Below are 13,670 nucleotides of genomic sequence, written 5' to 3' on the forward strand. Positions count from 1 at the left end.
CATGAACTCACTGCACGTATTAATCACGTATCGTATATATTCTAAAAAACAATTATCCTAAAGAGAATCCGATATTGATGGTAAAGGTAAAGCGTCACACATGAAACTGAAAAAAAAAGCAAACTAAATGCAAATGTTTCAAACAGATTTTCGAACGCGTGCGAAGATTTCGTGCAGTCACGGATACGCTCCCATCTATATGTGGACTTTCGATACATTCAAATCAACATTAAATTAGCTTTTGTCAAGTATAAATGACGTACCGCACTACGCAGTCGGTGGTTCTCAGTCGTGACCGGTGTCCCGCTACGTGATTCTATTCTAGATCTTAATAATGTTTCCGCACACAGGCCTTAAAATAACTGTTACCGCCATTGACATTTTGCCCCAAGGCCATATAGTTACATTTTCACCGTATTTAAGCGATCTATTTCTAGTTTACTCTCATACCAAATTTTGAGCGAAAATCAGAATATAGAGTGAACAAAAAATATGCTTAGATTGATACTATTGAGTTTGTTGCTAACGGCCGTGGTTACTGGACAAAAAGGCAGGCGGGAAAGAGAATGCTCCGTAATTAAAGCTGGATACCAATTTTCATTCGATTTGTATAATGAACTGGCGAGCAACAATACAGGAGCAAACATCTTTTTCTCGCCATACAGCATATCTACCGCAACGTCAATGCTTATGCTCGGCACTGATGGAAAAACGGAAATCGAACTGAGATCTTTTCTTCGACACGGAATTTGTAACCACGAAAGCATGCGCATACATTTGGCAAATAAATATATAAGCAAATTAATAGCGGAACCGGTAGCCGATATGTCACTCACAGTGGCGAACAGGCTTTTCCCAGATACAAAATTCAACTTATACGCTAACTACACTCAAAAGTCTGCAGAATTCTACGGTTCGGCAGTTGAATCCATTGACTTCAAAGGGCAACACGAATTATCCAGAAAAACCATCAATGACTGGATAGCAGAGCGAACCAATGATAAAATACAAAATATGTTACCTGCTGGTAGCATCACCCCCATGACAGAAATAGTTTTAGCCAACGCTATATATTTCAAAGGAACATGGAAGACAAAATTCAATCCAAGGTCGACCACAGATGGTTTGTTTCACATTGATGAAAATACCGCTACCTTCATTCCAATGATGAGAACCAAAGCGAAGTTCACGTACGCCACAAACGCGTTATTCAGCATAATTGAAATGCCCTATATCGGAGACGCAGCGTCGATGGTCATCGTTTTGCCGAGAGACCGATTTGGCCTTAGCAGCATTGAAAAGATGCTGGACGGTAACTATTTAAGGGCACTTACACAATACGGAGGAAAAACGGAAGTAAGCGTAACGTTACCAAAATTTACAATGACTTTCAGCGCAAATTTGGAAGACACCTATCAATCAATGGGAGTGGAATCAATTTTCTCGACAGGAGCTGACTTCGGTAGAATGACAGGTTGGTATTCAAGGATGGATAGAACCTTTCACAGAATTAATCAGAAATTAGATGTTTATTGGTTCATCATGATATGACTACCGTGATCAAATATTCCACTGATACCACATTCCAAAAACATGTTTCACTTTCTCTTAAATTTCTTCGGCTAGTCTTACTATGTTCAATAACGTAACTCCAATAGTGTAACATTGAGCAACATCTTCTTGTTTGCTGTTCTCTTTAATATTCTGGTGATCATTATAACGTTTTTGGTTGGAATAACAAAATATAATAGTATAGACGTCAAGACATTTTTGACGTAGTTTCGAATGCGATTCACGCAAATAGGCTAATTTAATTTATAATTTATGTCGTCGTTAAGTCATTAATTTTATTGTATTCGCGTACTTTATTTTTGGTAAGCTGGAGGCAATATATATATATATATATACATAGACTAAACCGTACAAGTTACGGGTAATCAGATTGATTATTAATATGTATACAAGACAACCTTTTTGCTTTATTAATAGAATTTATTCTACTTTTAGATTCAGAGGACTTTTTCATATCCAATATTAGACACAAAGCATTCATTGAAGTCAATGAGGAAGGTACCGAAGCTGCTGCAGCAACCACACTAACTGGAGCCAGGACGCTTAGTCGTTCGCCAAATTTCATTTGTGATCATCCCTTCATATTCTATATTGTACACAAGAAAACCAATGTAATCCTTTTCCTGGGAAGATACGTGACACCAACAAAGTAAAGTGTTTTGTGGTGACGAACATTTTTCAAAGATAATGAGGGGCGTGTCTTGCTTTATTGAACTAAAAATTAAACTGAACAGCATGTCATGTTTTCAATATTTTCTTGGATAAAAAAAATTCGCGGAAATTAATTGACGATTTCTGCAAAATGCTGATTCTGTGTAGTTCAACAAATTATTACCTCCTGATTTAGAAGACATCATTGGCACAATTCAATTTAACCATGACTTACATTTTGAGCTGTCACAAATGAGAAACCATTTTTTTTATAAGTAGTAATCAGTGGTTAAAACTACGCCACAGGGATTAGTGCCAGCTGTAATTGGTCAAGTATAGCGTTTGTTGTGTACATCGAACCCTGTAATTTTACTTTATTCCTTTTTATTATTATTAAGAATGATCTGTTTTAAAATGAAATTAAATATATATAACACTTTATGATTGGTCGATAATTCGTAGTAATTGTTTCCCATTATTGACGTATTTTCGCGGAAGGCTGACACCAGGATAAAAAGGGCTTCTGAAAATATGTGCGTGGGTTGTTTGCATTGAAAATGCGTGGTTGTATTCTTTCAAGGTAACAAAATACAGGCAATAATATAGACCCTATACCTACTTCATCGCTGTATCTCATGAAACTTTATAGCCTATCTATATTTACCAGCTATTATTTAGGAAATACAAGAAGATTAGCAAAGATGAAAGTCACTTTTGCCAAAATTTTCGGTTATAAAAATGAAATTGCATAAAAAAGGGAGAATTTGTTTCCTAACTCTGCTTTAAAAAAGGATGACTCAACGTTTTAATCAAAAGCTACTATCCATCCTGGTCGTGCTATAAATATTATGACGCATTCTTTAGGTTGAATTGTTAGTGCATGGTCGACGCACGTACATTACTCAATTAAAACCCGTTTTCTTGCACGATACCTTGCATGAAAGTGGAAGCGATATTTCAATTTGGTATTAGTTTTCTTAAAACTATCTTTATGATGACACAAACAAGCAATTAATTTCTCACAAAGAAAATAATCAGTAAAAACCAATAACTTCATACTCTGTTATTGTCATTTAATATTGACCATTTCCGACTTTTTCCATATAAATAGTTTCGAAGCTTAAATCAATATCAACGCACGCTGGAATTCTAATTCCCTGGGGGCATGTGAGTTTCATAATGATACATTTTAGCATTTTGCGACTAATACCACGTTTTGTTTCCATTCGCCATTTTTAGTCATTTGGAATTCAAATCTTATCTTAAAACATTGTCAGTTGGTGACCGTGGCCTGTTGCTGACTTTTGTATTTCCGTATGATGAAATTCTGATTATCGCCAGAAATATGGGGCGTTCACTAACATGCTGTAGAAACCCAACCACATTGTAAACATGCAGCATTGCTGAGCAAACGTTCTCATGGAATGCGCCGTCGTCCGCCTTTTTATATTTATATTACAAGAAGGCGATTCCCGCATACACACCGTCTTGATGTTCATAAATACATATATATTTTTTAAATTTCCAATCACATTTTTTTTTAATTTTTCGTTTACCATGCACTGATAGGATATGTTTAGACGTCCCTCTTCGATACATCCATTGTTTATCGGATTTAATTTCATACCAATATCATTAAAATCCATATTTCACACCAATCAGATAAGACAAATTGAAAAGGTTAATAATACAACAGTGCTGTACTGAACCACGCCCTCATGATCCATTAAGTAATAAATTAAAATTTGAAAATTGCTTTATTGACAGAATAAAGAATGTCATATTCGACTGTATAAAACAAGTTTAGTGAATGTAGCGGGTTTTCCTAACAGTATATATAAAATTACGATGATAATCTTACCTTTGGGCTATTTTAACGTAAGCAACGAAAACAACTTCTTACTTGAATAAAATTTTCAAATATGACACAAATTTAATACCTATTTGAAGTAAATTACAGCGCATCAGCATAATAAAAAGCGGATTTATAGACCAGCATTCCACAAACAAGCAACGTTCGATTATATTGTATTTTTGCCTGATCTTAAACATAACATTTCTTTGGATTTTATAAAGCTTGAAGTATTATAAAAATACATCAATATTGGGCTAAACCACAATATTTAATAATGTTTTCATCAAGACAATAATTAATTTTTGAATGAAACGAATTTAGGAGAAATAGGCGGAGTTGTTCGAGAAAGAATATAATCGAAATACTTTACACTATGTACATGTATACGGGGGGAACAATAAAGGGACATACTAACACGAAGTACATACCTTATATATATGTAATATGTACTTATTTGAAATCCATGATACGTAAATGGTGTAAATCGCACTCGAGGAAGAATGATTCACTTTTTCAAGAGTCGAGAAAAATAACATCTGCAGTGACGTTGCATGAGGAAACGCACTACATCACGTTTTTGTTTTCGATTCTTAATAATTTTCACCGAACTTTCACCGTTTTCAAATTTTGTTATTGTAGAAATTCTAGATCGAAAAAAACTATTTTTGGTGGTCTCGCGGGTTTAAAATTTTAAACCAAGTCTAGAAAGCTCTACACCGGTTTTAATACAAGCGATAATTAAAATTTCGGCGATTTTTCATTATCCTAGTGCGACAACGAGCGGAATTGAGTCAATAGTTTCAAATAGTTTAAGAACGATGATATATAATAGAGTGAAGAAGACGCATAACGTCAGCCTTGCAATTCAGTGTAAGACTTAAAAAAAACTTCAAAATTGAACTAATGCACATATTTTTGCTTTAACCTACTGGAACAACCAACTGGCGAGATGTAACGGGAGAGAGAGATTTAGGGGTCGGTCGACGTAGTTGACCTTGCAGTCTTGCCCGCCCCTCCCGATTATATTCTATAATTGTTCTTTTCCATTTATTGTAATTTTACATTTCTTGATCTATTCGGAAAATAAATCATTATCTATCTATCTATCTAACCAGCTGATCCTTAAACGACCAAGTATTAGTTACATCGACAGAGTCATTATCTCTTGTTTGTTCGGTGATATATTTGATAGTGTCATCGTCATCTACGCCAAACACAAGAGCCCATATCAGCGAGTCTTTCTTTGTTCCCCGTTCCGTCTTATTCCCAAAGAAGTTTCCAACATTGCAATAATAAACTTGAACTATTTTAGAGGAGTGTCGAGTAAGGTGAAGCGCAAGAAAACTGTAGTCCGTGATGAAAAAAGGGAGAGTTCGATCTTTCCAGTCTTTTCCGTATGAATATTCAATGAATTGTTCCGAACAGTGCGAGGCCCAATTTCCAAATGGTAGCATGCTTCGATATTGGTCCAATAGAACGGCGCTTGATATGTAGACCAATTTTCTACCCAACGTATAAGAAATGTTCTGAAATCTTCTGAAAACTTTGTCGTTCAACCATCTTTTACGCCTATGTAAGATATTAGATTTAGATCAAGGTGAATTAAGCAAAGGAAGAACACGAAAGCCAAAACAAACTAGTATAAAATCGTTTATAGTACTGGTAGTCTGACCAACAAGTCACTGAGATTTGATCACGGAACCACTGCACGGAACGCAATTTTTAATTTTGACACAAAACTCATCACACAAAACTTGGAAATGAAATACTCTGATACCCTTTATTATCATCTGAGATATTGGAATATCAATTTTCACATTCGCACGAAAAGTATTTGGCAAACCAATATAAGTATTGTAAAAAGTAACTGTATAATTTTGAACACGTTCACGGAAATGATCACAAAATAGCTAAGTTAATTTCTCATAAGGCAAAATTCAATTACCTGATATACTTGTTCCATCCTTCCATATCAATCCATTTCATTCGTGGGTCCTCCCCTTCGCTGTAGTCACAAGCATTGACGACTGTCAATCCTCCAACCATGCTTGTATTATTCCTAACAAGATCTTCAGCCTTCGAATGAAGTCGTATAGGTTAGAACGACCACAATAACTAATTATAATTAAAAAAAACAAATAAGCACAAAAATGGTTGGAGGTTACATCAAACCTAAAATCCCGACCTTATGGCAAATATGCCGGCATGGAAAATGTTGATCATAAGGGGTGTGGGCAGGCTTGTCCATGGGAATGGGGTTACAATGAAAAACGTCGCATGGGATGAGATCGGAAAGCACACATTTGTATTTCCCATGGGACACGAAAACCGCACGTGATTTTCAAGGAAATGATGATAACACAATTTGTTATGAATTTCGTGTCCATCTATTTGAGCATAGCTCTCTTGTTAGTTATAAAGAGCAAAACATATTCAGCATTGACAACATACTTCGTGAAGGGGCTGATGGACAAAGGTATGATGGATTTGAATATGAAGTTAACAAAGTCCGTAAATTTTGTTATTTTGCATGTCTCTTCGTACATGTAGTCTTATTTAGTTGACGCTAAACCTAAATTTAACATTTTTTATTGAATTTTATTCTAATGGGAATCCCATGGGATGGGATGGGACAGGCATAATTGGTATGGGGTGGGATGGGAATGGGACAGGAAAATATTTCCCATGATCAAGCCTGGGTATTGGACGACGTTTATGCACGTTTTTCACAACTTTATATATTACCTGAATATATGCAAGTTTTCCAAGTCCATTCTTGTATGCAAACCGGTAGTAGTGCTCAAAATAATATTTCAAAAATTCATGACGTTTCTTGTCATTCGGATACATCTGCTTGTATACTACGTCATTTTGATATGCTGTAATGCATACGTTCAAGAACGACTTCCAGTCTTCATTATTTCCATCCGAGAACACGAGTTCTAAACTGATTTTGGGTCATGATAACAACTCTTATATCTTCTCTAGAGAGTACATAGCAGCAAAAATGGATAATGCCCTAACGGAGATGAACGCTTCAAGTAGTGTCCTAGGAAAGTGTTTCAACGCGTTTTTTATTTGTTATAGAATAAAGTCAGCGCACCTGAAATTCTATGTCAAAAACTTGTGAAAAATTTTTATTATATATCTTCTTATTATTGAACGTGATTTCATAACACTCTCAGGATGAAAGTCGAGGTTTGCCAACACCTAATTACATTGACTGCTATCTTATAGAAAGGTAATTATGTCCCATCCAGCATGATGTAATCAAATTTTAAATAATTGCATATTAGAGTAATCGAGGTCATCAATGGCAATGTTCCGAGATCAGATTCCCTCCTAACATTGTGCTAGAACGTCATATCAAAATGATGACTCTCACCTGGTGTCTTGGTCCCGATGTAGCAACTGAGTATTAGATGGCTGAACCATAGCAATAGAAGATATTTTCCGTATACTATTTTTGTACAAAAATCTTGCGATTCCTCTGATCATTGTTGAATCCTATGTTATTGTCGCTGTAGAACTAGTAATCAGAAGATCACGAATTACGATATTGGAACACGAGTGAACCACCAAGCAGTTGTTTAATTAACGATCAACCTGATACAAAGCGACTTATCAAATTGTCAGCAACTAAAACGGACTATATCTTGTACAAATACGTAAGCCAACCAAAAAACTGAACAGCTGACCATAAAAGCAGTTTTTCATGACGTTGTCATGCGTACAATGTTGCGTCGGGTGTAAAATTTCACGCCAATACCCAAGATGACAAAATCTAAACCATTCTAAAGTGTGACCACCACACTGTTTTATTCACGGTCGGAACCTCGACAATAATTAATGACTGATCACATCGCGGTAATCAAGCGATTATGTCCCATTGTATTAACGGTAGGTTTAAATAACTTTGTTTCTGTAGTCTCGGATTTAGGATAAAGTATTTATATTTATCCAATGGAGAAAATAGGTAAGTTCTGGATTCTTTGCAGGGTAAACTAAGAAATGTCGCCCGATTCGCATTCCAGGCTAGCAAACCATATTAGATTGGACTCAAAAATTAGGCACCCAACAAACAACCAATGTCCTATGTGTAGTGAACGAACCACTCGTAGTGGAATCAAGTTCAGCTCATTTGCTCAGTTTCAGCTTTTGCCTGTAATTAGTCCCGCAGCATTCTAACATGCTGACCCAAAAACATAAAAGTTGGTCACCGAAAATAAGGGTCTCAATACTGAACCTGGCTTGACAACCGTTGAGAAAGAAACTAATGGGAATTTGAAAAACGCGGGAGGTAATTAGAGCTTGTAAAAATCTTAATGACCAACGTTTTTAACCATCGCGATAATATCTCTTTATTATACTAAATAATGTCGGGATATTCTTCCAGACCATAATGGTTTCATTAATAGTCCGCCGGTCCGCCGGAGCATAAAATTAAGCCTGAATTAAATTTCTTCCAGATATTATTTCATCGGCAAAATTTATTTATCCACAAATCTGAAGGCAAATATTATACATGTATTTTTGTCTATAACAGTCCATACATAAAATTAATGATGAAGTGAATAAATGACAAACATGTAATGATAAAAAAAGAAATGTTTGCCTCAAACAAAAATCACTAGTTATAAGTAATTATAATCAACTTCAATGAAAGTTGTCAAAAGAGATAACATCTATCAAACTAGAATTGCGAGTCTGTTGCGTGATATATTCGATAATAGCATCATTATCGATATTAAATGTCATAACCCAAATCAACGATTCGCCACCTGCAGTATCTTTGAAATAATTTCCATCGTTGCAACGGTAAACTTGCATTAATTTAAATGAATATCTGCTGAGATGACGCGCTAGGTAACCGTAGTCAGTTATGAGAAATGGAAGAGTATGAAATTTCCAGTTTTCACCGTAATATTTTTCTAGCAGAAGATTGGAACTTTCAACTGCCCAACTTCCTAATGGTATGATGCTCTTATATCGGTTCAATAGAACGGCACTTGATAAGTATACCAGCTCTCTGTTCACATTACTAGAAATCTTCTCAATTTTTTTGAATATGTTGTCATTCACCCATCTTTTACGCCTGTATAAAAATCTGACATCAGCTAAGTCAGTGAGACTACTCATTGGATTCAAAATTAAACTATTATTACTGTGTTAGAGAGATCTAGGATGCCAAACAGACATGACATCAGAATAGAGAAAACACATTTTTAAATAAGATACTTATATTTAGGTTTTGCGATTAAGAATATTGAGTTATTAAATATTGAGACCATTGGGCCAATTGTGTGTTGTATTTTTTCACTTTAATACCATCAAGGTATATACAACACATGTTCTTAATGGCGCATTTTATCAAAGTTGGTTGACTACTAATTCGTTTTCAGTTGCAGCACGCAATATAAAACAGAAACAATCGAACCACAATTGCAACCTGGTTATACAATGAATTATCGTGGTAAGTTAGTAATTTTAGATTTGTATTGAAAATACTACTTCCTTCAGCCGCTGCACAATGCGAACTACGAAAAATTCTAAATATTATTCGCCATGGCCAAACAATAAATTTTGATAATTGACCTCAAATATGTTTTCCATCCTTTTTCATTTATCCTTGCAATTCGAGGGTCTTCGTGCTCACGTTCGTCGCATCTAGTGACGATTGTTTGTCCCCCAACCATATTTGTATGGTTGGAAGCTAAACTCCTCTCCTTGAATGGGAAAAATTTTGGGCGGTATTTTAAGTTTGTGTCTCACCATTTTCAGAAAGAAGCCTTGGGGCGTACAAGTGTTGTTCATGCATAACAGGTCGTAAAAGTAATATTTATACAAAATTTCATTATGCTGCATTCCTTTCATATGCTTTCACGTAAATATTGACTTTGGTAGATTCTATAGGCTTCTCACCGTGATGAGGTGACTCTTTTACTGTTTTTTAGCGCTGCCATGCGTTGAACGTGTACAAAACTATATCTTTCAGTTAATTTTAGAGGACTCGATGGCATAGTTCTTAACTGTTAGAAGTGTTGCAAGTTGCCATGTCAGGGTTTATAGTTTTGAAATTTTGGGTTTAAACCCTATGCGCGCCCCCTAAACAGGATGTAATGAATCGGATAGCCAATGCCCTAACGGACAAATATCGAAATTTTCTAGCTCTGCCTCTTCAGAGCAGTTTGCTTATGGTGGCAATGTGAAAAAACTTCAAAAAATTGTTGTCATATTATATAACACATATTGTATTAGATTGCTGGTAATTTTGGGTCACCCTAGATTCTCGTGTGGCTAAACATCTCTTATTGTGCGAATAGCAACAGCAGAACCTGTAGTGCCAACCTCATTTAGATCGACTGGACAGAGGAGGCGGTGACATCAAAAGCAGTAACGATTTGACACCTTTGGTACCTCATCTGTTACACGACAGTCGAGGCTGACCCAAAAATACCAGCAAAATATAGGCCTTCCGTATGCGCCAAAGTAAATAAATTACCTGAATATAAGCGAGTTTCCCATAATCGTTCTTGTATGCGTACCTGTAGTAATGTTCGTAGTAATATTTTAAAAATTCACGACTTTGTTCACCATCTGGATACATCTGCTTGTATATGACGTCATTATGATATGCCACTTCGCAAATATTTAGAAACGACTTCCAGTCTTCGATGTTTCCATCCGACAGCACGAGCTCTAAACTGATGCCATTGAAAGTGTTACTATTCATGATAAATAGTGTATACGCACATGTTGGAAATATAGATGGGGAACTTGAGATTTCAGATATTTAGCGGTACGGTGGCGCGGCATTCCGGGATGGTAAAATTCTCCAAAACATGTGTATACAGTTTCATCTCTCATTTTCTTTTGGTATGTCCATTTGGGAAATGGGACTCCATATTACAGAAAAGAATATAAAAATGGCTTCATTTTCCACAGTCCACTGTTACAGCGATCTCAGAGTATCGAATCATTACACAAATTAGGAATGAGAACATGGAAATCTCATGCGTTCGTTATTTGTCAGGAGATAGCAAAAGGGTAATGCAAGATACATATCCACATCCTTTTGCTGGGACCATACCGGCGCGAGGCGTTTCTTCCTTCCCTTTATCAACGTCTCAGTACGGTGTGCTATACTTTCTTTAGGTCCTCTGTGTCAGATAAAGTGTCACAGTCTTAGTTCTGAGATATTTATTAATAGTATAATATTAAGTCACAGTCTCCTCTTTCTAGTTTTTTCTTTTCCCATTTTTCCCATTTTTAGTTTTCTCCTTCATTTTTTAAGCGGCGATTTGCCAACTTTTATATTCGACAGCAGCACTTTCATGATTTTATCTTGGCGAAGAATGTATGTATATGCAACATATAATACAAAAAAGAATTTATGATTCAGATTTTTAACCTGTTTTTATGACCTATACGTGTCAGCTGATGCTGTCGGGAACAAACTTATTATTTAGAATTTATATTTCTAATTTTTACACAAAATGGACCTATGGATCGTTTTGCTATTTTATTTGTATAAGTTTCTAGTTGTTTGTATTTTTTTTCTTATTGTTATTTTTGTTGCAAAAAAACGCTTTCCCTATTAGCTACGAATCTCCAGTGATTGAAGAATGTTGTTGTCGCTGAAAGGCTATTACTTTTTTTTCCCCTAAGTTTTATTTGCATCCAATGACATTTCATCCAATATCACACTGTTTTATGTTTATTTATTAGAACGCGGTTTTTATTCCGCAAAGCGTACGGCCTACGTCCAAGCTGTCCCCGGTTTGAATTTTACGAACTCGTGCAACGCGAATGTAAGAAGGTTTATGAGAAGATTAGGAGGTCAACCGAGGGTGTAGTGGACGTTCGTAACAATATTTGCATATTTCATTCCTGACCCCCACCTGATCACGTCGTACAAAAATTACGTCACTTCCGGGTCACAATCAAATGCATACGAGAAAGTTAGCTGTAATATTCAGATGCTAACATTTTTCGCTTTGGCTTTCGAGTTCATATATCAGAGCAATTCTCTCTTTTTATTATTTTTTGTCGTAATATATATCACTTGCTTACAGCCGACCACTTTTTTCTGAATCTATCGCAAGAAAGTATTTGGTACAGACATTCCAGTATACAACTTGATTTTGCTCACACATTACCTGATTTCGGTATCTTGAAATAACACTTTACCAGATCTCTTCAACATCGAGCAATATTGACGAATAGTCAATTTAGTATGCTTGTTTAAGAAATTAGCTATATTTTTCCACATAGTGTCAATATTTCTATTTGTGGAAGTTTAAGTAAAAAATATCAATACATATTAGGATGAAAGAAATAAAAAAAAATTATATATATAAATATGGTTATATTCCAAGACTTTATGCTGATCCCTGAGCGCGCAAAATAAAATACGTAACCTATAGCCAGTGATTCATGGGTTAATTCCAAATTTCCCAGCGCTTACGTAGTGAATTATGAATTTTACCAAAGCATAACTATAATGCTCAAGCTGCGGTTTGCATAAATGATACATTTGAAATTGAGGATGAGACACTCATAATCAAGTTAATCGAAAACTAGCGCATACTAGGTAAATTGTGAGGAAAGTCTAAAACCACACATTTTTTGAATTTCCAACTACAAAAATATAACATGAACATCTGGCCTGATGCGAAACATTTCAAAACACAGACCTCTTTGCAAATTGTTCTTTCCAAGCTACAATTGATGAATTATTGATTGACAGTCGCAACAAGAGAAAACTTCTCTCTCCACCTTGATTCAAAAAGCGTGTCCAATAATGTCTTTGTATTTGTTTTGCATTCTGTCACGCTGCAACGAGTCAATAGATTTCAAGCAAGTATATCATTACCTTCTTTGTGGTTTTCTTTCTATGATTGAGCCATGCGGAAATTGAACCCACTGTTTCTGTAATACGACCCAATCTGAGTGAATATTATTTTCAGGCATTACCTAAAAGAATATTCTTTTTGGTAAAAATAAAAAAATGTTCACAATGCATGGAAATAATAGGACTCGTATCACAAATATCATAATATAACACGCGATACTGGATCAGATTAACGGGTGGGTTTGAGACTTATTCTATGATGTTTGTTTTGAATTCAATTTTCTTGTCTTCAATTTTAGCATGCATCAAAACTTTCTATATAATATAAAACTTTCTTTCTTTCTAATAAGGATCACGTATATCAGGGATGGCGAACCTTTTTCAATGAATGGGTCAAAAATCATATTTTTATCGCGGAAAAGAAGAGAGTGGGTCACAGATATTTAATCAATGTTTGTATCTATAAGAAACATCTGAAACAAATCATATTACAACGGTTCTGTTAATGTTGGTGTAGTTTAGTGCTTTACTTTACAGCACTTTATCAGGAACTTTTTATGGCACTCGATTATTAAGGGTACGAAAACACACATATGAATTACGTTTAGGATGATGCGGCAAATTATTTTACGGTTCCAAAGAGTTTGAAGAGAATTCTACTCTGATAGTGCTATATTTTTATATCATCTTTAACCATATTAAAAGCACTTTTACATTGCCCCATTGTTATTCCAGATT

At 35.4% G+C, this 13,670-nt stretch overlaps 2 protein-coding genes across 2 annotated transcripts; one reads left to right on the plus strand and one right to left on the minus strand.

Annotated features, from left to right (window-relative positions):
- The first annotated feature begins 429 nt into the window (after window positions 1-429).
- LOC120337647 (leukocyte elastase inhibitor-like) lies at window positions 430-2,664 on the plus strand. The gene is made up of 2 exons (XM_039405507.2): window positions 430-1,474; window positions 2,008-2,664. Exons 1-2 carry the CDS (start codon window positions 493-495, stop codon window positions 2,223-2,225), a joined length of 1,200 nt encoding a protein of 399 aa, XP_039261441.2. The 5' UTR covers window positions 430-492; the 3' UTR covers window positions 2,226-2,664.
- Window positions 2,665-3,961: 1,297 nt separating this feature from the next.
- Window positions 3,962-7,858, minus strand: LOC120337648 (uncharacterized). The gene is made up of 4 exons (XM_039405508.2): window positions 7,464-7,858; window positions 6,824-7,025; window positions 6,024-6,154; window positions 3,962-5,647 (listed from the first exon to the last, which is right to left on the minus strand). The coding sequence occupies exons 1-4, from the start codon at window positions 7,574-7,576 to the stop codon at window positions 5,182-5,184; spliced, it is 912 nt and encodes a 303-aa protein (XP_039261442.2). The 5' UTR covers window positions 7,577-7,858; the 3' UTR covers window positions 3,962-5,181.
- Between the last annotated feature and the right edge of the window lie 5,812 nt (window positions 7,859-13,670).

The sequence above is a fragment of the Styela clava genome, chromosome 10, assembly GCF_964204865.1.
Source record: "Styela clava chromosome 10, kaStyClav1.hap1.2, whole genome shotgun sequence".
In the NCBI taxonomy this organism is placed as follows: domain Eukaryota; kingdom Metazoa; phylum Chordata; class Ascidiacea; order Stolidobranchia; family Styelidae; genus Styela; species Styela clava.